Source organism: Perissodus microlepis, chromosome 23 (genome assembly GCF_051167445.1).
Source record: "Perissodus microlepis isolate ML-2025 ecotype Zambia chromosome 23, ASM5116744v1, whole genome shotgun sequence".
In the NCBI taxonomy this organism is placed as follows: Eukaryota; Metazoa; Chordata; class Actinopteri; order Cichliformes; family Cichlidae; genus Perissodus; species Perissodus microlepis.
Window position 1 is genome coordinate 30,003,571 of NC_140482.1, and position 25,743 is coordinate 30,029,313.

General features: G+C 42.2%; 1 protein-coding gene across 1 annotated transcript; it reads left to right on the forward strand.

The window, feature by feature from the left end:
• Positions 1 to 16,735: 16,735 nt before the first annotated feature.
• amotl2a (angiomotin like 2a) lies at positions 16,736 to 24,923 on the forward strand. Its single transcript, XM_084922224.1, has 11 exons — positions 16,736 to 16,982; positions 17,870 to 18,683; positions 18,796 to 18,946; positions 19,296 to 19,440; positions 19,532 to 19,612; positions 21,025 to 21,320; positions 21,580 to 21,770; positions 21,857 to 21,958; positions 22,048 to 22,208; positions 22,490 to 22,669; positions 23,162 to 24,923. Exons 2-11 carry the CDS (start codon positions 17,956 to 17,958, stop codon positions 23,245 to 23,247), a joined length of 2,121 nt encoding a protein of 706 aa, XP_084778350.1. The 5' UTR covers positions 16,736 to 16,982; positions 17,870 to 17,955; the 3' UTR covers positions 23,248 to 24,923.
• Positions 24,924 to 25,743: the final 820 nt, after the last annotated feature.

The window sequence follows — 25,743 nt, forward strand, 5'->3', positions numbered from 1 at the left end:
GTATGTGTTTTTCATTTTTGCCTTCATAATGTTACAATAACAAAAGAGAAGTGATGTTCAGCTGAGCTCTCTGACTTCTCACTTTGGTATTCGTGAGCCTGCTTTATGAGCGCTTAAAGCTCCAACAAACAGCGCTCAGGAATTTGGCAAGGCAGGCAATCCTCTGGCTCTCTGCAGAGGGAGGTGAAAAGGTTTTTATATGTGCTGAGATTCCTTGAAGGGGCCTAAGTAAAAGGGAGGAGGAATTGATTTACTTATGTAATAATTCACAGAAAATAAATTCAGGCTGTAAGATGATTAGTTTAACGAACTGAAGTCTTTTCACCTTCTTGGGGTTGATGCTGGTAGTTTGATGCAACACAAGAGGACCCCTACCACTTCGAGGACTTGCTTTGAGGCAAGTCTTTGAGAAATTACTGCAAAAGCTATCTGGACTGGTGAAGTCAGCGCCGCTCGGCATGACTTTGTCATTTTGCTCAAATGGTGCCAAGCAAACTTTTAAAGCACGTTTGATCAAATTTGACTCGTTTTTATCGTTAACTGTTCAAAATACATCCTCCCTCAAAGTTGATGGATTTCAAGGTCGCTGCAATGTGATGAGACTATTGATGACTGTGCAAGAAATGATAATGAAGTCATCAGAGTCGGCCCTTTCTCCGTCCTTCATTACTTCCGCGATTTGTTTCAGACAAAAGAGATGAAGTGCGTTGACCTTGTTTCCCATCCTTTACCTCAGAGAACCAGCAGAGGGAGACATCACAGGCAGTTACAGATCTGCACAAGTCAATGGCAGTGCAGCTGCCAAGTTTAATTCTCCTGTTATCTGGTGATATGCTGTAATTCAGAGAGAGCTGTGTGGGCTCACAAGAGGGTCTAACACCTCACCGAATGTCCTTCGAAATACCAGACATCAAATACACAAGCAAATTAGTGAATCCTCTGTGGGAATATCGGCTCACAGTTATCCACTGATCTTGATGGATTGAGATATTCGGGGTATTTGTTTGAGGAATTTCTGCTATCTGTAAGATCTTGTCACGGGAATAAAGAATGAAGCTTGATTGTTTGTGTAAAGGCTGACTTATCTCTGAATGGTTGAGGCAGTGCAGGTTCGTGGGGATTTCTCAGAGCAGACCGGGTTGATTTGCCAGGAGATTTTGAGATTTCTCAACATTAAGTGGTTGCAAGCTTGTAGCATTGAAAGAGGTTTTCAACCCTTTCAATGTTTGAACTTATCGGAGGTCAGAGATCGCTTTAGAAATGTTACCAAAAAGGCCTCAAATGTGGGTTTAGCGTGACTCAGACGGTTAATCGCTTCTCACACATTGTTGTACCTTGATGGATGTCATATTTAATATGTATTTTTATGTAGTTGCTGAACTTCTTTCACAAGATAATAACTTTTCCCAGAATTGTTGCTGCCTGCATGTACTCTTTATTGCACATTCCTCTCTGAACATGCCAGACGTGCTTCGCGTGTGTTCCACCTCTACTTCCAGCCATTTCCCTCATATGACAGGAACGTCCCATTGTTCTTAAGAGTGTGCGTGTGTGTGTGTGTGTGTGTGTGTGTGTGTGTGTGTGTGTGTGTGTGTGTGTGTGTGTGTGTGGACAGTGTTGGAAGATGGTGGTCAAAGGGAGTGGGTGCAGGTTGCTGCTGGACTCTTCTCGTGCGGCAATATGGCGGCGGACGTTTGCTGCAGGATGCTTGGAATGCTGCAGAGACAGAGGGGCGCGCTCTTATCGGCGCGGCAACAGAGTCAGAGAGGCGACGAGGAAAAGGCTCATTCCTCTAACACACAATGAGCATGTTAACAAGTGTCCCAGTTACAGTGTGTGTTTGTACTGTAGTATGTAAACAGGTGGAATAAGTGCTGGGATCACAACTTTTTCTGTACAGTAGCATGCAAAATTTTGTCTTCATACCCTAAACATTGTATGACGTAAAGGCCCTGAAAGTGCATGAAAGTGGGTTTGAATTTGGGACTTTGTTATTTTATGTTATTTTTGCATCTCATAATCTCTTAAGTAATGGAGATGTCCACAAGAAATTTCCAGCGCTAACAAAACATCTAAAGTCGGCTTAAAAGAAACAGGTTTTTTTTCTTGGAGTATCACTATCATGGGATAGAGTTTCAGTAAACTGCACCAGTTTAGTCTGAATGATGCCGATGATTAGAGACTGGATGTTGGATCAGTTTTCTAATCATTCACACAGCAAACCCTTGAATGGTGTAACCCACACATCTCCTGGATCACTCAGTTCTACTTTGCAGGCAGTGATGTTGATGCTAAAGTAGGTACAACATTTCAAACCTGGTAAGACAGTCAAAGAAACCCACAGCCAGTACGGCTTTGCTCCAGTTAATCAAAGCCAGCTGAAAATCTGCAGGCTGTCTGGCAAAGAAACCACAAACATTGTCAGGATTGTCAATATTACTGCAAACATACCAGCGGTGCTACAAGTTAACACTGGTCCGGGTGTGACTGCTGTCTGTTGTAATTCACGGTACCAGCTTTGTCATAGACTTCAGTATGTGACTCTTCTCCTGCTGAGTCTCAGCCAATCTGGCCCTCTGCTGGGAAGAAGGAGGCCCACCTCTGTCATACACAGTAACAGGAATACTTAGACCTTTGATGCTTTATGAGCTCATGTTTTTTTGAGTATTTCCAGAGAATCAGAAAACTTGTAAGACTGACAGCAAGATTTATACTTTGGATCCATACCAGGCTGGTATTTGCGTGTGTGTGTGCCTGCAGGAGTTTTGAATTCCTTCCGCACTATCCTTTAGCCCTGAAGCAAAATGAATTGAAAAAATAGAGCAGACAGTAACTTTTTGATATTCAGCTGAGTGAGAACAGGAATTATTTGATGTTGTCTTATGTAAAAGCTATTTAGAGCATTTCTTGTCCACCGATGGCTAATGAGGTCATCCGTTTGGATCGCCTCCTGCAATTAATTTGCAGATCTCCCCTTGCAAACACCCCCAGGCTACCCTCATTCTTTCTGTCTTATGCAATGACATGCACAGGTTGAGTGCGACCTCGATGCCGTATTTTCTCCTTGTGCATTTAGGTGCAAGCGATCCTGATGATGATGCGATCACTTTTATGTTGGATTTTTAGTTGCATATATAGTATTTTCCTACAACCTAATTTGCACGACTTGTTAAAACACTGAATAAAGCGATTGTTTGAGATTAAACATGGGGTGATTTGCTTGATATGGTAAAGTCTGAAGAGAAAGTAGAGAGAAAAAACAAAACAATAGACAGCAAGTGATTATAATCTACGCCCTAAAAGCATCCTGGGATACGCTGATGAATTGGCAAGGGGGAAAGTCAGTTTACATTCTTTCAGTCACAGTGACATAAACAGCCGAACATGTTTTGATTTGTACATCTTTCCGAGAGAAGAGCCTGAAGACGTGACGTCCTTCCTCATTTAGAGTAAAAAAAAAACCCTTCTCGTCTTTCCATGACACTGTGGAGATGTAAACCAAAGGAAGTTTTCTGCTTTGTGAAACTATTTTAGCTCTTTCACTGTCATTTGGATTTTGCACAGATGAACTCGCTAGTTTGTGGTTAATTAGCTTCTCTCGCTCTTAATACAAAGTTAATACAAAAGATGACCGTAGCTACCATGACATCACATGTTTGTTTGTTGAAGATTCAAAACAAACCTTTCCTCTGTCGCCATCTTGGTTATAAAAAAACCGGATGTGACCAGGTGGGCAGGTTTGTGAAACTGATTATAATTAACAGCTTGCTAGCCAATGATTAATACCACAGGTGATCCTTCATTTTGCTGTGTGTGTGACAAAACTGATACAAATAGACTTCTTTTATTCAATATAAACCCCAATGACTGACTGAGCCTATGAACTCAACAGGAATGTGTTTACAGAGGTCAGAAAACTGTTTTCTTATTGACATTTATAGACCTTTTTGCAGCCGCAGCTATCGCCATCTGGTGGCATTCAGACAGAATGCAGGTTTTAGGCACTCGTGCATAGTCTTCTGACCCAGATGTTCTGACCCATGTTTATTAATTTAACCAGCTATGTTAGCACTCCACTCTCTTGTCCAAATATGGTAATGTTTGGGTTCGAAAAAACTTGCATGGCAGCTTATTGTGAAGCATCGGAATGGCAAAAACGCAAACGATGACCCTTTGTAATAAATCTAGAACCAGAGGCTGTTGTCGGATTGTAAATAAAAGGTAGATGTCACCAGTTTATAAGTAAACTATGCCGAAAATATGGTGGACGTTAGTGTTTGTTTCATGAGTTATTTCAGGGACAATGCTCCGGTTTACTGTGAATAAATGATCGTGAGCCAAAAATGCCTATGTGGGAAAAACACACAGACAAAGTGCTTCCTTCATTGGTCAAACATGCCATCAAAAACATGTCTGTTTTCATATCAACCAAACAAATTGAAAATAAATCTGATAGCTTAGTGGATTGTGTACAAATGTGTATACACGCGGTTCTCAAGAGGGAAGACTTCATGGTCCATTACTTTCAGGCAGCTGTTGTCACTTGACAAAGAGGTGGGGGCAGATAACAGCAGTGTTATCAAAACTGAATCTCTCTACTCCAACAACACCCTTTTCTCCCAGTTTTCCCTGAAGTATGCAGGAGGCTGAAACATCCAACCCTGCACCAGTCAATACTTCTTTTATGTCTTAGATTTGCACCTATGTGCTGCAGCAGGTACCTTCTCATTTGCTCTACAAAAATGATTGACCCTCATCAGTTTCCCCTCCCTTTCATGCCTGGGTCAACTCTGAGGCAACTGTGCATTTAAGTCTTTAATTACACAGGCCATAAAGTCGTCAGTGTTGTGGGAGATCAGAGAGAAAATCGTCATCACCTGTGGTGATCACTCTGCAGGCGGTCCGGGTCATAAATCAGCGGGCTCTAACGGCCGCTCCTCCTGTTGAGGATTCAGATCTGATGTTTCATTTTTAATCAGGTGTGCTGTGGTTTAAACTCATCTGCGGCTTCAAATGTGTTTGACATGTTTGGGAAGCAGTGACAAAGCTTTAAAAAATGCAAACACAGGCCAAGAATGAGCGGCATCTGTTTGCTACACAAACATTATCTGAGGTATGTGAGTGTTGCAAGTGTTTAATGTCAGTTGGTAGTTGTTAGGTATTTATTTATTCCCTTGTTGGGACAGGTCACAGCATCAGTAAGGTAGAAATTTAAAGTGGAAATGTTTGCTTAATGTAGCAGAAAATGAAGTAAAGAGGTTTTTTTTCATTTGGGCCATAGAGGAAATTGAACTGCACTATATGTATATTAGTAATACATTGAAGTACGTGAGTATTTGGACAATACCACCAATTTTCAGCATAAACTAAACGGTTGCACAAAAGTATTGGAATAATTAACGTATTACAGACATTCAAAGTAATCGGAGACATTTTAATTTAAACACTCTTGTTCATCAGGCTCTGTTTATGTTCAACTTTTATTATCAGTGGATAGTTAGAGCCAAGTATTTGGACTGATACAATCCACCACAGCAGGTTTTAAATCAACCAGTTAAAATTTCAGTCATAATTTAAGGGGTTTAACATAAGGAATTACAACACAGCTCACCATTTTCAGAGGATTAAAGGTAACTGGAAAAGTGGCCAAGAGTTTTATGGCCTGGTGAGGCCTTTTGCATTCAACTACGAGAAATTAAGCAAACTTGCATTTGGTAGCTGCTCCCTGGAACTCTCAATATGAGCTTTAGACATGTTGATCCAACTGAGTGTTTTGTTTCCTTCTCGCCTCCTTGCTCCACATTCAGAAAATTAAATTCTAAGGAGTATGTTCTGAATGCTTCCTATTTATCATTGCCCCCCTGCCGTCTAAGAATGCCATCGGGCACGTAGTAACCACCTGTCACTGCACTATCAGCGGGCTGCAGGTCTCCTCCCACGCTCTTAACGTGCTCTCCCTGAGCTACACGTTGCTCCAAAGAGAGTGAATTAGTATGCAAATGGCTTTGCTTCCTGTTCTCTATCTGCTTGGGCAAAGGGTGGGATTTCCTCATTCCTGACGTCTGACCCTTCCACTCGTCTATCTCACGTTTCCCTTCCCTTTAACGGCAGTCTGCCATCTGGAGATGGAGGTTATCACAGCAGACCTGTGGCCTCTTTACATTTGTTTACTTAAGACGTCTATTTACCAAACCTTTGTGCTGACGTAGTTCTTGAGATAATGAACAGGTTATGTCTGTTGGTGTAGAAATCCTCATGTGCGCGCCTTTAAAGAGATCATTAGGGGAAATCTGCTACAAATGTCAAATAAAGACTCACCTCTATCATCTGAATTCTGTGGTTAGTTAATAGTGTAACTCTGATAAAAGTATAGTTTCTTTTATCATCATTAAGTATCTGGAAGTTAAGTCATTTAGAGCATTTTTTTAATGCTTTGTGCACCACATGACAGAATTTGAAGCCACAATATGTTTTTTGTTCAACACGATTAGCATTGGTGTGGAGATATATCATGGTTCGAATAAACTGCACCAGTTTAAGGTCTGTGATCTTGAGGAACAGAAACAGGTACCTCGGATGTTTGATCAGGTTCTCATAATTCACTAGAGAAAACTTCAAAAAGTGCATTTAGGATAAACATTCAAGGCTTTTATCACCATGTGGCATAGGTGGCTGCTCCGAGCAAGTTGGAACAGATGAAATGTCTGTTTTTTGTTGTTTTAACCTACATTTGATATCAGGCTCATCTTCTAGCCGGAATTCCTTCTGTGTAAATAAACACATTTCCAAGTAATTTTTTTTAACACTCGTGAATGTAGCTTATGTCTGTGAGACAGTTTAATATAGTTCTTTTGAAGTTATGAGATCTTAAAAAAGTATCAACCTAACCTTGTATACTTTGAAGGTCTATAAGTTGAACAGTTTTTGTAGCATCAAGTTGACATTTTGCACACCTACAATGTGCTAAAGTTACTGTAGGGTTTGTGTTTTTCATTTAAAAAGGGACCTGAATTAACACAGATCCATCATGGAGACAAGTCATATTTAGCCACACCGGCTGATATTCACTAGGTTCTTTAATACAAGAAAATATCAAACTTAAATGTATGAATAATAAAGCAAAGACATAACAATATAACTGATGCTGAATATTAAAGACCATTTTAACAGCTCAGAAGTACAAACATGTTGCATGTCAGTAAATATGCAGTAACATTTTCATGTTTTATTGTTATCTGTGTAATAATGGTAGATATTAATATTTTGAATTGTCCACCATAGAACAAATAACTATAAATATGGCTGGTACCAATGTAAATCTTTTCTGGCGTCCAGTCTGTTGCAGCCAATCATGGTTGAAGTTTAGGATATACGCAGTCTGCCCCAGAAACACTTTCTCCAAACACTACGGTGGAAAACTGGCAGAAATCGGCCCTCAAAATCCAGCGAAACATCCGTAATTTTAGAAAGGAATGTCACATTCCTTTGCAGTTGACTGAGCCCAGTCTTTCAGAGTGCCTCCTATCAGGAAGTGCTGCACAATGGGAGCAAATTGCCAGAAACACAAAGTCAGACATTTGGGACAAAGGTGGGGGCAGACAGAGGAAACCGCGTCAGCCCTCATACAATAACCTTTGCTGCCACACTCAGATTCAATAATAAATATATCCAAACATGAGCCAAAGTCGGATCCTCTGGGGAGAGACATTGATTAAGAATAAACTCAGAAGCTTTACAGCCAATGTGATGAGTTACTCCTCTTTGACAAAAGAGACGATTCTGATCTGATTCAAACTAAACAAAGGTTTTTCAAACTTTAATTCAGGCAATGACAAGATACAGAGAAAACACACACACACACAGCACGCGTATAGCAAATGTTCTCATTCATATTTTCTGATGCATTTATTTATATTTTTCAAACTTACGGGGTTTCAGATGCTCTTAATGTCTGTCCTGCTAAAGCACGCTGTTAAAAACATGTCAGGTATTTGCATTGTTTAAAGTCTTCAGTGTTTAATACGTGACCTAAAAAGACTGCTTTACGTAAGCTGGATGTAGAATATGAAAAGTGGCATTAGTCCTAAAAACGTGTATGAAGACAACATCCACCAGGTGCTCGCTGTGTTTTCAGCACTTATCTGCTGTATTTGATGCACTGGTCACTAAATTAGCTCAAAATGCTGCTGGTTATAAGCACTGACTAAAACCATGATTCTTCAGGCTCATATGCAGCCGTGTGTCCTGTTATTATGTGAAAAACAAGAGCTTAGACATCATATTGTTATTCGTGATTATTTGGCAAATTGAATAACAAAGTGTAGTAAAAAATATAGTCCTACTTCAAAAGCTTAATATTAATCTTTATAGTTTTATAAATGACATTTATTTAAATGTCCTTGTTATGTTGAAAGACATAACACTTTTCAGAACCTCATAAATTTTATTAGTGGGTCGTTACAGCTTTTGATGACTAATTACTTCATCATATTTCTGGCTTACTTGATTCATATTAATGCAAAATATCAGCAAAACAAGAACTTAAAATTAGAATATTATACTGATAATGTATTGTTAACTATGTGGTGTTTAATCATTTTCAGATTCAGAGATTTGCTTTTGTTTTGGGGGGTAAGGGGATTATAAATGTAGTGATTAACCCTTTTATTACTGGCTTTACAATGGATATCTCAGTGTTCAGCCCTTCCAGTATCAAAGATATTTGGTGTCCGGAGGTCGACCACCTGCTCTCCGTCTGACACGCTGCCATTTCCAGGCTTCCAGCACCGAGACATCCATCTCTAGTGCTTGGCAGATGGTTCAGACTGAGAGGTTTTGCCCTCACCGTGGCTTTAGGAGACGTCTTTATCTGGCCTGGAAGCTTTATCCCAGCCATCTGCTCACAAAGGGTCTGCACGGATTGGGGAGGGGGCAGGCGAACTTATATGTGCAAACACATACAGCAACAGCGTTGACACGAGGCTGATTGCTCAGGCTTGTGGCACTTTTTTGGATCCACGCATGTTGAAGAGTTTGGATCAGGCAAAGAGATGGTAACAGGTTGGTTTTCTTTCTTTTTTTACAGACCGCAGCAACATACTCCAGGTGTTCCTCTTTGTATTTTGGAGTGGCTGTAATGTACGTGCAGCCTGCTTTCTGTTTTGTATACACTGCATTCTTGTTGCAGGAGTCCATATGGTGGGGGCCTGACAGGTGCATCTGCCTCTGAGCTGCAGGGCAGTAGATACTGAGCAGCGCTTTGTTTCCACAAAACATCTGCCTCTTGGCCTGAAGCCCTGTGAAACCCAGCTAAACCCCAGTGTGGTTTCAAAAGTCAGCCATTCATTAAGATTCTCACAAAAGTCAACTTTTTATGCTGACGCTGGCTCAGCAGCAGCAGAGTTAATGGAGATAGACATGCAGGCCTGCATATTATTAAAGTGTTGTTATTATAAGCCGGTCTGTTTTATTGCATTTCACAAATCCTTTCTTTGTCTTTATTTTTAAAAATCCAATTCTAAGTCAATTTTAGCTGTTTTAAGTGGTATTGCTAAATGTCTTGGCTACTGTGATACGGGAATTTGCCAGCTTTTGAGATGAAGTTTATTTCATTTTACATGTTTGATAAAAATCTGCAGAGTTCATTTGATAACCTCTTGTTTCCCAAATTCTTTAGATATAATTTTTCCAACATTGGGCAACATTCAAAGGGACGGCTTCAGAAGAAAGCTTGTGTTGTCTGTCGACACAAGTTGTGTGTTGTGAGCCAAACAAACGTTGCTTGTTTCTCCCGAAACGGCTAAAATGAGCTCAACATCTTCCAAAGGTTTCTGCAACAGCACCCACGAGGAATGTCTGTGGATCAGCTGTTCTGGTGTTTACACAGCTCGGATGTCACCTTCTCATTTTATATCAGAGACATCATTACCTCAGCGATATTTTTAGACTTGGAAGGCTTTAAAAATAAAATTACCATTACTCAAAAAATACAAAGGCACAGTGATAATAGAAAAGCCTTTCACACCGTGTTCTTTGTGTGAACTTGACAAGCGGTTGACTTGAAAGCTTTCACTGTGTTTAACGCAGCAGAGAAAGAGTCTGCCCTAACCTGCCTTTGAAGGTGGCCTTCGAAACACTTTGGCTACGGTCTCTGAGGCGAGGAGGCGAGAATTAAAACTGCCATCCTCATCTCATTCTTTAAGCACCTAGAATCAGGAGTTATTCATAAAGCGCGTTGCTCTGGCTGGTTTCACTTTTATTAGTGTGAGAAGAAGAAGAAGAATTGATCTGTTCTGGTAAATGAGATGACGTGTAGGTGAACCTATAGGCATGAGTATCGCCACAGCAGTCGCTCTTAGATATCGGCCCATAAATGGTCAGCAGCATTCAACTCCAGTATGCTTAATTTCAAACTGTAATATTTATTTACAAGCACATGCTGGGTTTTTTCAAGGAAAGATGTTAACCTCAGCCACAGACGGTATAAAAAGATGGACTTTATCCCCATGACATCATTCTTTTATTCAGAATTTAATAGTTATAGTATTCTTCAGTCTTCTTGGTTCAGAGTGATGTCAATTTTGTCCTTGAATGGTGATCTTGGGGCTCCAAGCGGGTGTCCACATGCCTGCTGCTCTTTGTGACATGATGCAATGCAAAAACTACCCATGCACGCCTTGGGTGGATTTCTATAACAGAAATGACTCTTCAACAGCAGAGTCTTTAGCTGTGTTTGGAACAGAGTATAACTGCCGCCTAAGACGTGCACATGCTTGCAAGTAACACCTCAACCTGCGTAACGGCCCAGTCATCAGCGCTTGCGGCTGGAATGCCGCGCTTGTATCTCAATGGTTTTCCAGTGAAACAAAACTTTAACTGTTGACCTGAATCACCCTAAACCGAGTCTGGAGCTGAATCAGGTGAATGCCGTTGCTGTAAAGAAGCCCACAGGGCACTCGTGGAAATATGTGTCCTTGTCTTATCTGTAAACAGCATCACCCACAGGCACAGTCCTGTTTACTGTCCCTTGCTGGTTCAGTGTCACTTGTTTACCTTCATGGTGAGGTGAGGAATTTCTGATGTCATCAGGTGCAAGAGACCGTTTCATGTTAGACCTGCTGTAAGTCAGACATTTGTAAATGTTTTTCACCTCCAAACCAAACATGGCTGCTCATGTGTTTGGAGTGTCAGGACACACACGGGGTGTCTCCACTATCTGCTGCTTTCAGTAAATACTCACACATACAATGAAAAAATCCACTTCATGTAGAAGGGGTGTATTCGGGGGTGTAGGAGTTGGCGTGCTTTTTTACACTTATCTTTGTCCGATCCTGTAAGTGATTCACAGCTACTGTCAGCTAAGAAAAGGTTTGAAGTCATGAATTAGGACAGCCATGCAGCAGTGTTATTCATTGAAGAGCCCCCCCATTAAAAGAAACTGTAAGTGGCTGCCGGTTAACCTCCTGTTGTTCCCCGTAGAACAGCAGACTGGAAGCTCAGTTAGACCCCATGCACATGGTAATGTGAGGAATGCGGCCATTTCCTCCTTTCTGGAAAACAAAAGGAGCTGCTGAAGCACCAGGCTTGTCCCACCTCACATACCAAGGGCGGTGCTCCCAAATCGCAGTCTGCTTTGTGTTGGCCCAGTCAGCCCATCAACAGGTCCCAGTGACTGATCTTAGGTATCACTTCTGATGGCAATTGTCCTCGAAAATATGGCGTAAATTAGACTTTCTACCTTTCTTACCCGAGGAGTACACAGTCATAACACCTGCCACCTGTAAGAAACAAGTATGAGACACAAACCTGGAATATATACAAAAAAATTAAAGAAATGCTTGAGAGAAATATTTTAGTTAGAAAAACTTTACATTGTTGAATTCATTGAAAACAAAATTATGTTGATTAAATTAAAGTGAAAAATCGAAGTCACTGCTTATGTCACAATGTGACTTGGCTGCCCTAAACGTTTACGTCCCTTTAGGCACTCTTAGTAACATTTAGACATGGGGATGGGTATTCCTCCACCAGGAGGAACCTAGGGCCCAATACAACAAATGATCTGACAAGGGTATGAGGATTTTATCCTAGTATCTAACAGCAATCGGCAAACCACCTTCCCAGACCATCACTGACCTAGCTCCAAACTGGTCATGCTATACGATGTTGCAGGCAGTATAACATTCAGCAGAGCATCTCTAGAAACATGCAGGAGTACCCCACTGGAGATCATTCTGTAGGGCTCTGGCAGTGCTCCTCCTGTTCCTCCTCACACAAAAGACCTTATACCAGTCCTCCTGGTGGGTTGATGCCCTTCTACATGCCTGTCAGCTCAGGATATATCAGTGACCACATTCTTGACACTGTGCTGGGAGACATGACAAACCTTCTTGGAGAAGATCCTGAAGGAATCAGACATCTGAAAGGGCTGCTTATTCTACCAACAGTGACGGCGATACCAAATCTCAATGAAGCTGAAATGACTTTGTGATTATACCTGAATAGAGTTTGGTTGTACACAACTGTATTTTTTAGGAGATGAGGTCTTTTGATGTCCACCACTCGATGTTTAGGCATACGCTAAAAATTACCCTCCAGCTAAAAGTTTGAGATTTGCTTCTAAAAAACAGAAATAGCTGAGTGGGTTTTTGCTTTAGAGCAAATAAAACTGATAACACACTTAAAATGACTGTTTTACTACTGTGTAAATGTGATGAAATGCTAAATATAAGCTGCAACCAGAAGCTAACTGGCAAAATGAAGCAAAGAGAAACTAAAATGACAAACATAAGCACACACAGCAACACTTCCCAGATGCGTTTACCCTTTATACCTGTATATGGATGAAATATTGTAAATGTGTCCACTGTCAAACTTTAAAGGCGATTTTAAAAAATGCTGCAGCTAATTAGCCTAGCTTAAAGACAGGAAGCTAGGAGAAAGGGCTACCCAGCAATTACTTAGCTTGGCAAAACTCTCACTCTAGTCTTTGGTAATGACTCACCTGAATATTCTGTTTTTCCCAAAATATTTCTATAAATATGTCTTTAAAAGAATAAAAACTTTATTAAACAAAAAAGTTTTTTTTCTATCATGGGTTTATTCTACCAAGTGACTTGCATTGCTGTTTGCTTTGTTTTAATGATTTATGGTCTGATTATTAGGTGTTTGACTTCTCATATAGCCTGCGGTACAATGCTGAGACAGAAGTACCTGGAAATTACTGTTGTTTGTGGCGTGGGAAAGGTTGCATAATCTAATTTCCAGGCAACAGGAATGCACAGTCACTCATACGCTTCATGTTACCAGCTCAGTTTTTCCACATATAATTGGTGTGTGTTTGTTTAGCTGTCCTCTATGGATAGAGATGACTTATTATCACAGAGATCCTAAGCTTTATTAAACTGAAATTCAGGTTCAAATTTGTATAAAAGGAGACTGTATCAAAAGCATCACTCCTCACATGATCTTTGATCACTTTCATAATGACTTTATAGTTTCAACTGCCATTTCAAGCCTTACTTAAATTCTGTTTTATTAAGTATGATCCCAAATGGAGTCAAAAAGGGGGCAGTTGTATCATGTAGGTGATTGTTTAACCCATGAGCGTGTAGTGTTCTTCACTTTGTTACGTTTGGTTTCAAAATATCAGTGCTACACTACCCAATGGGTGACATTACCTCGTCTATGTTAATCTTTTATATATTAGGGTTTTACCTGCTAATAAAAATATGAGCACCCTCTGAATAGGCTTTGATATTACATTAAAATGATCAGACTCACTGCTTTCCTTCACTCAAGCTTAAAATGCATTTTTTTGCTTATCAGATGGCTAAAAAATACCAGGGGAATTCACAGGCTTCTGTAAAGTCAAACTGATTTTTTGCCCCAACTGTATGTGGGTCAGTTATGCTTATGTGCATAGTGACCCACCAAAGGCCAGTTTTGGAGCCAGAAGAACCTACGCTGAACCAAAGACTGAATGTACAGAAACCGGCATCATTCTGTCTCATTACATATAGACAAATGTGTGAGGTGTCATAAACCTAAGCTTATCCAGAGGATCATGAAATGGTGAAACCTGTTTATCAGTTCTTCAGCATTCTTTAGCAGCTGTTGGACTTCAACTGCCATGCAAATCGATACCTGCGACTGTTTAAGATAAAGCAACCTGCACTGTCGGCTGCGAGCATCACATTAAAAAGAGAAGACTTGTTTACACTCACTACAACCTCAAATCACTGGATCAGTTTGATGGTGTTCATGCACTCAATAACATTACTGCTGCACAGCCCCCACTGCCAGCTGATCCCAGGGTCTACATCCACATGCAGCCGGTGCTTGAGGTGGAGGGGAGAACAGCAGATGGCAGGGCTGCCCCCATCATGTCTGCTTTCTTGGGAGAACAATGCATCTCTCAGAGCTCTTATTAAAGGAGGGGAAGGGGGGTTTCAGTCCGCGGACAGCTGGCAGGCAGCATGCCTCACGTCGCCCCTCTCCCCTCCATGTCCACACATACACACTGCAATTAACTGGCACGGGCTGCGGCTTAAATATTTACCAGGTCCATGCAAACAAAAGAAATAAAGATTAGTCCAGGTCTCAGTGATATGACATCATTTTTCATCTGCAGCTCAGTGTAGCAGGTATAAAATCTGTTACAGAGTTTGTGTCAAATGTCAAGTTTGTGTATAAGGATCACAGAGCAAGAGGACCAAAACGCAGGACAGAGTAAAAGCTCCAAATCCAAATCTTTTATCGGGTCTGAGATCATTCAGGGGGTGGGCAGACAACAAACCAGGTGAGGATGAGCAGGCAAATGAAAGGTCAATAAAACAGGTATAAATGTACAAGGAAACAAAAATTCAAGAAGAGAAGAACTTTGAACAGGGAAAATAGCTGGAATGTTTGACTGTGATCGTCTATAGTTAGATAGCCATAAAAGGTGGACATGGGTTCTGGGGCTAGAAAGTGAAGCCAGTATGGAAGTGCCTTAAGCATGCATTCTTTTTTATGAAAAGCAAGGGACGAGTCTATAGTTATAAATAACACTGTATAACATTGTATAAAAAACTATGAGGAAAAAGAGGCTACAGTTTACATGATCTATGAGCTTAGTAAAAACTCCCTTGATGTGATATTCTGGTTTGTTGCTGGTTAAAAGTCGCATTTAATACAACACGATGTTCAGTATGGAGATTATGATCTTCATAAATCAGGAGAAAGCTGGAGATTGTGATGGGCGGGCCTACCTTGTGATCTGCAAGTTTCTGTTGGGTCCATCCTTTTCAGAACGCTAACAACCACAGAAATGTTTAGCCTGAGGCTTAAAAAAAACAAACAAGACTTTGCCTAGCTTCAGGGTGTGTTAAATGTATAGCATAACTTGATGTACACTTTCCCAAATATGTAATGAGACGTCTTTGTGAATGAGACCTCAGCAGCCGTGATAGGTCTGGTTGGTCGAACTGAATAAAATAGGCCTTTATTGTCACTGTACATGTACAAACAAATTGTGACATGGTACGTACATGTGGCATAAATGCAGTTTGCTCATTAGCACAAGGATAACACTTCTATGGAACGTAGGGCTGCTTGCTAATGAAGCTAGTTAAAATAGTTTGTATTGTGCTGGCGGAGATGCATGCAGCTCTTTTCATACCTCTGATGTATGCACTCAGCCGGTTTAGTCGTTCCAAGTGTTGAATACTAGAGCAGCGGTCCCCAACCTTTTTTGCGCCACGGACCGGTTTATGCCCGACAATATTTTCACGGACCGGCCTTTAAGGTGTCGCGGATAAATACAACAAAATAAAACTAGTACCGGTACCGAAAAAAAGAAAATTTATTCATAACACATGTGAAAATACCAAGGAAAACCGAGTAAACGATAAAAACGATAACAAAATAACGCTGAAAACCGATAAAAACCCTTAAAACTATACATTTCACACCTGAGCCTCAACTCTCGCGGCCCGGTACCAAACGACTCACGGACCGGTACCGGGCCGAGGCCCGGGGGTTGGGGACCACTGTACTAGAGGATATGTCATTGGCCATCTTTCATATACAGTCTATATTAAAACTCGCCAATAAGCTTGGAATCACGTAAAGTTGCTGCTGTTGTCTGAGCTTGGTTCTGCTGCTTTAGATAAAGCAGTGTTTAAAAGCATCACCGTGGAAACTGGCGGATTTTTCTTGATTTTCTGACATGAAAACAAAGTTACTGAAGTAAACGAAATTAGTAATAAATGAAAGGATTCAGTTTGTGATGAGAAACGGAGACAGACTGGCTTAATTTGGCACATCTAAGTTAATGTCTAAAAATAAAATATAATGATAATATAATAAAACTAAATAGCGTTTTGTGACATTTTTTTTATTTTGACGCAAAAATTCTTCAAAATATCAAATTTTTTAACATTGCATTCTTAAAGTATTTGAACAGCTATTTTACTGCTTTTTATCTTTTTTGTGCGGCAGTGCCACAGAAACGTTCAAACATGAGAATGCAGGGACTTAAATCTTCCTCAGCTATAGAAACTGTGCATTCAAATGTCCTGAAGCCGCACAACAAAAAACAACAACGAGCTCTTTTACATGACACAAGCAGCCAGCTGAGGGGCTGCTGCTTCTGCTGCTCTGAATCCATTTTTTTTTAAACACACCGCCCCTCTCTCCTCCTCTTCCTCTTCCTCATCCTCTCCCTCCTCCCCTCTGCTCTGCTTTTGATCCCACAGGGACTCGGAGCCTTTGCATTCCTGTCATTCCAGCCGCAGCGAACAATCAGCTCTCAGTTATTTATTAGTGCGCCTCGCAGCTCCGCTCCGCTCAGTCTGCTGCTTGCTACCCGTCAGCGCGCACACATGCGCACGGAGGAAAGGAGCTCCGCACACTTGTGGACGTTTATTTTGAACAATAAGCGCAGATCATTGATTTGAGATACGACGGCACCGCTCACTGTGCGATGAGACAAAAATTTGGTGAGTTTAGCATTTTATCTGAATAGGTTTATCTGAACGTTTTCTGTCGGTTTGTCCGGATGGAGTTACTTAACAGATTACATCTGAGTCCCGTTTTAATTCAAGAGCCACACACAGATCCATCCATTTACAAAACAGTCTCATTCATGCAGGAGCTATAAAGGCACAAACCATTCAAATGTAGAGTTACCCATAAAGCTTTTGCATTTTGTGTTTTATGTGTTTATAATTCAAACTCAAATAGTAAAGAATTTAAAGACTTTTCACACTTTGTAAAAACAAAACAAGAACATTTACTTTGGCCAAATTGACCCTCTGGCGGCCGGTTCTGGCCATCAGGCCCTATGTTTCACACCCCTGACATTAATGTCTTTAAGGTGATTTTTAAATAATCTTTACTGCTGCTTTTTCAGCTTGGAGGATTAGACTTGATGATGTTTTGCGTAATTCACTCTTGATCTCATGTAGCTGTGTAGTTATTTTGTGCGGTCAGGACACATTGCAGTGGTTTAATAAGGCATTAATTTTACTCTCTATCCAGATTTTCACGTTGAAAGTTAAAATGAGTTAATTGTATAAAGCATCCAGTGCATTTTAAAGCATCCATCATTCATATTCTGAAGACTTTATATGTCTTCATCATGTTTTGGGCACTATCTGATCTTGAATCACTAGAATCTTTTGAGTGTGTGCGACCGTTGAGTATTATGCTTGTGTGACTGGAGAAAGTTATGCATTGCAGCATGTGGGCCATAAAAACTGGATCTCCAGTGACATCACTATCAGGGGTATTTCCAGCTACAGCTCATGCACACACAGCATTGTGTAACAGAAGTGTGGATAAGTTTGTGCAGTGTTGAGTCTGACCACAGTTCTTTTCCTTTCAGATGTGTGATTTGTGAAGCGCCCACGCTGCCACATCGAGGCTTGTTTTTGTTTCGTTTTTTTAAAAACTGTCTTTTCATTGGCTGACATGAGAACTGCCGAGGAGTCCTCTGGAACGGTCCTGCACCGTCTCATCCAAGAACAGCTCCGCTACGGAAACCTGACGGACACACGCACGCTTCTAGCCATCCAGCAGCAGGCACTGCGTGGAGGCAGCAGCGGCGGCGGCACCGGGAGTCCCCGCTCCTCTCTGGAGAGCCTCACTCAGGAGGACACTCAATACATCCAGATGTCAACAAGGCAGGAGCCTCAAGGTCAGGAGCACCAAGGAGACAGCTTGCACTCTGAGAGCCCCGTGTGCCACCTGTACCATCTCCACAAGGAGGAACTGCCTACTTACGAGGAAGCCAAAGCCCACTCCCAGTTCCTGAACTCTCAGAAGGGGCAGGCGGAGCACAATGGACCAAGCATGGATGTAGTGGGAAGTGGAAGTGAGGCACAGTGGGATCTGAAGAGAGAGCATGCTCGCTCTCTCAGTGAGAGACTCATGCAGCTTTCTCTGGAGAGAAACCGGTCTAGGGACAGTCTGCCTATGAGTTCCTCACACAGCTACCCACAGCTCTATAATCATCACAATAATGTTTTAAATGCTGCGACACCTGACAGACAAAGGGCTCAGCCGTGTGCAGAGCAGCGAGGACCACCCCCAGACTATCCTTTCTGTGTCAGACTTCCTGGATACATGCTCAGCCACTCACAGGAATATGTGCAATACAACCAAGACCCCCATCCTCCCCTCTACACACAACAGCACAGGTAATATCCACAAACACATGCGCTATCAAAAAAAGAAGAACAGCCCCAGAGAAGTCTGCTGTTCTTTTATTTTGGCGGTCTTTTCAGCACTGTTGCTATCTCCTGTCTGCAGGTTTGTGTCTGCTCAGTCGCAGGAGACTCACAACAGCATCACAGCAGCTTCAGACAGCAACTCCCCTCAGAGCGACACATTAATGCAGGAGAACGAGCGGCTCAGGAAGGAACTGGAGGTGTACACGGAAAAGGCCACCAGGCTTCAGAAGGTGAGAGGATGGTAGTGAATGGTTTGTTGAGAAAACAAAAGTTTTTAGCTGGGGCAGGAGGTGACTGGTTTTCTCACTAATTCAGAGCATAGAATCTCTACAACGCATCTCCTTTTGTCTTTAAAAACATGTCGGCATGTGAGGAGATAAATGGCTGGCACCTGGGATCACGAGTGTTCAGTCTGGAATGTTAATTCCATTATTCATTCACGTAGTGTTAAAGAGACATTTCACAGCGGGTGGCATTCAGTAGACTAATTAGCCTCATTGATATTAACATTTGCAACATAAACCAGACAATATGCAGGAATTCCTCCCCCAGAGACTCATTTTCTCTCTTTCTTCCCAGTTGGAGTTGGAGATTCAGAGGATATCTGAGGCTTATGAGACCCTCATGAAAGGCTCTGGCAAGCGAGAAACTCTGGAGAAAACGATGAGGAATAAACTAGAGGCAGAGGTTAAGAGAATGCATGACTTCAACAGAGACCTGCGAGGTAAGGTTCCGTTTTTATTTGTCTGTCTCCTGGCTTTAAACCTACCTTATGCGTGTGTGCTCATTGTGGTATGCTGGTCATCTCTGTGCAGAGCAACTCGACGTGGCTAACAAGCACAGAGCGGACTGCGCCGACCCGAAGCGGCACGTCTTTGTCAAACTCCTGGAGCAAAGTGAGTCTGCATCAGTCTTTTGTTACAAACTCCTCTCACGCTGCAGTTCATCACAGATTCAATCACAATTCCCTGTGAAACACTGAACAATAGCAGGAACATAGCTGAGCAGGGATTGGTTTCCTTCTTTAGTGATGTGGTGCTGTCTACATGTTGTCACACAAATGGGTGTATCTCCCCTGTAAGTTACTTTTGGCACCTAGACTCCAGACTTTTTTTTATGCTGCAGTAAATGTGGCCTGGATTCCTGAGATGTTTTTAGGGCTTTCAGGGTGTTTGCCACTAGGAATGCCCCCCCCCCCCCCCTCCCCCTTTTTTTTTTTTTTTTACTGATGTGCTCAGTTTTGCATCGCTACTAATGACCTCCATTCTCAAGGGGAACTAATACGTCTGGGTGTCCTGGCCTAACTCTACATGACCCATGACTTGCTCATTCTCCTTATTTGGGCATTTCTTTTTCATGCCATAGCTTAATGATGATCGGCCACTTGTGAATATTTCTTTGCTCCCTTTTAGCTCTGTGCAGAACTGAGCTGTAGAGAAATCCCTACAGCGAGGATTAGGTGGAATAACACTTATGTTGGGACATTTGGGCAGTAAATGCAGTCGTCTCAGTGTCTATGATTATCTTTCCCAAACGGTTATCTCAGCATAGCAGAGAAGAGCAGTACAATAGTGGGATGTGTAGTTTATATGTTTGTGTTATGAGAACCACATGAAATATATTTTGAGCTGCTTGTTTACTTCACGTCCTCAGAGGCATTCCAGAGCTTTTACCAGTACAAGGCTATGCCTGTGTGCGTAAGTGGATAAGAGGAAGTCTGCATTCCCTCCACAGGCATGCACTCATGTTGTGTAATCAGCCCCCTTTTAAAGAGGCACATCAGTTAAACTTTCTAAAAGGGCTCATTGAAATGCAGACTAGCTTTCAAAGATTCAATGAGAAATATTGTTTTTACTGATCCCATGTTTACGAGGGCAACAAACTTAGCAGAAAATAAGGTGTCAAATGTTTTGATGTTGAACCACATGCCTTTATGTCTGTTGTTGGGTCACATTCCTTAGAAATGCTCCCGGAGTGAAGGCTTCACTGACCCTAGCGAAGGCCATGGGAGCTTCTCTTTAGAGGAGACCAATTTTACTCTCTTTTTTTTTTCAGTGATATAGTTTTATAGGCTTAAAAAATCAAACAAAAGCCAGGAAGAATCTCAAAAGATTTATTTTTAAGTTGGTAAGAGCTGGACATTTTTGGAAATGTTTATGAGGAGAGGTGACTAACAAACGAGTTGAGTGGTCGAGCAGGAAATGAGGAAAAGCATATCAGACTCACTAACATTTCTTTGACCTTTGTGGTTGTTTCTCAGAGTCGGAGCCTCGTCACCTTCATTAACCTGCTGTTTCCTGTATTGCAGATGAAGAGCAGCAGCGGGAGCGCGAATGTCTGGAGAAGCAGATTCAGCACCTGCGAGTGTCCAGGGAGGAGTGCCAGCGGAAACGGGAGCTGATGGAGCAGGCTCTGGCCTCGGCGCAGACTCGCAACCGTCAGCTGGAAGAAGAACTTCAGAGGAAGAGGGCGTACGTGAAGAAAGTGGAGAGGCTGCAGAGTGCGCTGGCCCAGCTGCAGGCCGCCTGTGAGAAGAGGGAAGAGCTGGAGCTCCGGCTACGCACGAGGTTGGAGCAGGAGCTAAAAAGCCTCAGGGCACAACAGGTGAGGAAAACAAGCCCCCCCCCCCCAATGGTTCAGTTAGCAGATTTTAACAATGTGAACATGTCCAAACGGCTTATCCTATAGAAACACTTGGTTGGCTCACAGGGTGAAAGGGACCAGCATTAGTCTGCTAGAGGATTCCTGCGTAGTTAAAGTTGTAAAAGTGGACTGAGGGATAAACACATTTTCAGAGAGTCAGATTTAGAGCATTTTGTTTTTTCTTTGGGTGTTAAACGCTCTATTCTGTCTACCGTTTCAGTCCCAGAACCAGAGCACTGATTCCACAGCTTCAGAGCCGAGCTCGTCCAGGTTGCAGCAGCATCTGAGGGAGAAGGAGGAGTGTATCCTTGCCCTGGAGGCAGATATCACCAAGTGGGAGCAAAAGTACCTGGAGGAGAGCACCATGAGGCAGTTTGCAATGGATGCAGCAGCCACAGCTGCAGCACAGAGGTACAAACAAATCTGTCAAAATGGAGTGAAGATTCAAAACGTAAAAATTGGGGGATTATTTAGAAAACCGTCTATTTTATTTTCAGAGATACAACTATCATCAATCACTCCCCGCGGCACTCTCCGGACAGTAGTTTTAATGAAGACCTGCCGTTGTCCCATCACAGACGTCAGGAGATGGAGAACAGGTGATCATCTTTTTATCCATACTTCATTGTCTCCTTCTGCCTGCTCTGTGATGTTTTTTCTAAACTCACGATGTTCTCCGTGCGTTCAGGATCCGCGCTCTTCACGCTCAGCTCCTAGAGAAGGACGCGGTGATCAAAGTCCTCCAGCAGCGCTCCAGGTTGGAGCAGAGCAAGCCTGAGAAACAGGGGCTTCGTTCGGCCAGATCCGTCCCCTCCATCAACATAGCGACCGGCGGCATGGAGAGCAAAGGTGAGCTCCTGCCCTTACTATTCGTGCCGAGCTGAGGAATCTGGAATCTTTAATTTCACACACTATCCTGTGACAACTGCCAGACAGAATGCGCACACCCTGAAAAAGACAAAAACAAGTAGGACACAGCCCTGTTTTTAAACTGGAATGCATATCATCTCTCACTCCAGAATAGCCCCATCCAGAATAGTCATGGGAAGAACTCTGCACGGCAGATGTTCAGGAGCGCATAAATGTGGATGTAGGCGGGTAATTAAGCAGTTTCTTCTCTTTGTCTGCAGGAAAGAGCCTCTCAGATGACCAGACAGGTGCAGCTGTGCTGCAGCCCAAGCTGTTTGCTGCTGCTAAGGTCCTGAGCCGAGACTGCAGCACGCAGAGCGACGAGGCCTCACAAGAGCCTGAGGCCACAGCAGAGCACGGCAAGCTCAAGATGTGTGAAGCAAGCTCAGCGGCTACACCTGGTGGGTTTTTCAAAGTGCTTAAGGCCCAATCAGCTCCTCACAGCTCATTTTAAGAATGTGTTATTGAATTAAATAGAAAAATCACTCCGACAAGTAGCTTTACATTGTTTCCTCCAGTCAAATCAGCAAACATGAATATTACAGCTGAAACACTCGGATCAAAAAAGATCCACAGAGGCCTCTGGCCACGCTGCGTTTCTACCAAAATGTGGTTGAGAGAAAATAGTTCCTCCAGGAACCACATGGTAACTGGGTCATGATTTCTAGAAAAAAAAAGATGTTGCTACTTAGTTTTCACATCAGGTTTTTGGTGCTTTCAGCACCGCAGGGCAAGTGCAGACCTCTTCACAGAGGATATTTCCAAAAACGAGCAACTCCAAAACAATCTGGACGTATAAATAACAAATATTTATCTAAACGAATGACACGTGCATCGGCAGTTTGCCTTCCAGTGTTGTTTATTCTAATCTATAAATTCTGTCCTGCCTGTAGAAACCTCGGAGGAGCTAAAGCTTCCGCTGAAGATGCTAAGGAGCCTCAACAGCTTGGGCGCAGACGTGGTGGAAATCCTCATTTGAGCGCTCGCTGCGGCTCGTATGACTGACAGCAGCACTGACACAGACTCTTGGCTGAGACTTTAAAGGGCTTCCTCGATGTCTGGCTTAAATCAACATGTGTGTGCTGAGATTTCCTTCTGCTGTTTCTGCACAACTCATAAACGGGCAGTTGGGATTCATTCACGGTACCTGGACAGTATTTCAGCGTGACAGGAACTGGGCTGCTGACTGTGCATATATTGTGCATGTTTCTCTTTTTATTTTTTAATTATGTATTGTATTTATACATGTAAATGCTGCTCATAATTGATGTGATTTTTGTTTGTCCTAAATGTGCACCACTTTTTTTTTTTTTTCTAATTATATACACATGACTCACTTCTTGGTTTTGTTTTCCAGTAGCATCCCTGTTACCATGCCCTCTGAAAGTAATGGGAATATTTATAAAATGACTCAGAATTTAACAGAGCTAAATTAACAGTTGCCCTCCTCTTTAAAATTCGGAGGCCTTGCTCGCAGCTCAGAGGGGGATTTGGAAACATTTTTTTGAATGCGAAGCCTGCAAAACGCCTGCTCGGTTCTCTCTTTAAAAAGCCTGTGAGGATTGACGCCGTTTCTCTGGGGTCCGGTTTTCCAGATCCCCGGCTAATGTTTGGGGCCTCAGAAGGTGGCTACCCAGCGTTTCGCTCCCCTCCCATGCCACAGTGGAGCTAATCTTCTCACATTCCTCGCTGAGGGAATGCTCCCGTTAAAGAAAAAGGCTATCTAAAGTCTGACCCTTCGCCCTTGTTAAAATGGCAGGCATTCTCCACATGACTCCTTTTCTGGGGTGGTTATTTCTTCTGAGTCGTGGTAGCTGGATCTACCACAAACGTCGAAACGGTCAACTATAATTGGCCCGCATTTGCTACTCCCATCGCTGTTATATTCAGCTGTTTTTCAAGTATCTCACATTTCTGGGTAGACTATACTGTAAGCCTAATATGGACTCTTCTATTTATTTCTCTCTGCGTGATGTAGGATCACTGAACACTGATGAATGTACACTTCTGTTTTCAATGAATGTGTTTTCTATTTAACTGGAATGTGCCACACTCCATGGGGAAAGGACATTAAAACTCATCATCAGTGGATTTCTGAAGAAGCCAATAAGCTCATCCAGTTTTTAAATATTAGCGTGTGAAACCTCACGTTTACCCAATGTTCTCCTTCATCCTCCATCACAGTGCATTTGCTGGTCAGTGCGGTGTGTCAGAGTTACTGCCCTTTGCTTATTCTGCAACATGTTTACACAAATGGCTGTTTGAAGTGAGAGAAGTTAATATATTTTGTAATTATTATTTTTTTTCATATCTACTTTAAATGGTCTTGTTTCCTGGTGCCAAAGATGGACTCTATCTTTAAGTTATAGTTGATGACGAATACAAAAGGTTGTGTTAAGTTGCCTTGCTTCAGCTGGTTGACCCAACGTGATGTTGCTGTGAACTTTTGTAAAGGAAACATTTGTATGTATGCCTTAACATTTCACAATAATAAAGTTTTAATATATTCCTGATAAAAGGCTCTCTGTTCTCTTCACTGAAGTAAAGCCGCAGATGTCACCCGCTGGTTTGTAAACATTTTAAATCTGAAGTTTTGGTGCTATTGCCAGCTTTTTTGGAACCACAAGTGACCATATTTGGACAATTAGAAGGATTTACTTCACCCGCTAACATCAGCTATCTAGGTTTACTGAATCCAAATAGGGTGCACCAACGGTTCCTCATTAGTTCAAAGATAAAAAGTTTTAAAAAATCACCTCTTGCAGTTGTTATGAAGGCAGATATCAGCTATAGAGACCACAACCATTTATATCAGGCTGTAAAGACGGTGACCTCGCCTTCTTCTTTTAGCTGCCCCCTTTAGGGTCGCAACAGTGGATCATCTGCCTCCATCCCTAGCAACCCCCTTTGTCACACCAACTCTCTGCCTGTCCTCCTTCACTACGTCCATGAATCTCCTCTATTTTCTTCACGCCTGGCATCTCCATCTTCAGCGTCCTTTGTCCAGTATATCCAATATCTCTCCTCTGCACAAGTCCAAACCATCTTAGCCTCTCTAACTTCATATCCACACTTGAACTGTTCCTCTGACATACTCATTTCTAGTCACTCCCAGTGAAAATCTTAACATCTTCAGCTCAGACACTTCCAGAGTGGCCTCGTTTCTTTTTGTCGCTGTGACCCTTTCCAAACATCTCAGTGACCTCAGAAATCTTCGAGTTTGAAAAATTCAGCCAAAATCCTCTATCCTCTGTCCACTTGAGGCTGATCCCCAAAGTGACAAAAATCTACTAGTTTTGTAGTTTTGGTCTCTTTAGATATACTGGATTTAGGGGATGACCAGGCTGTTGAGGTTAAACTTTTGTACTTACTGTTTGACTCCAAGTTTTCTTTAAAATGGCTGAAGTCTCTCCTCAGTCATCAGTCATCCTTCCAATGAATCTACTACACCAACTGAGCCAAGATCTTCTCTATT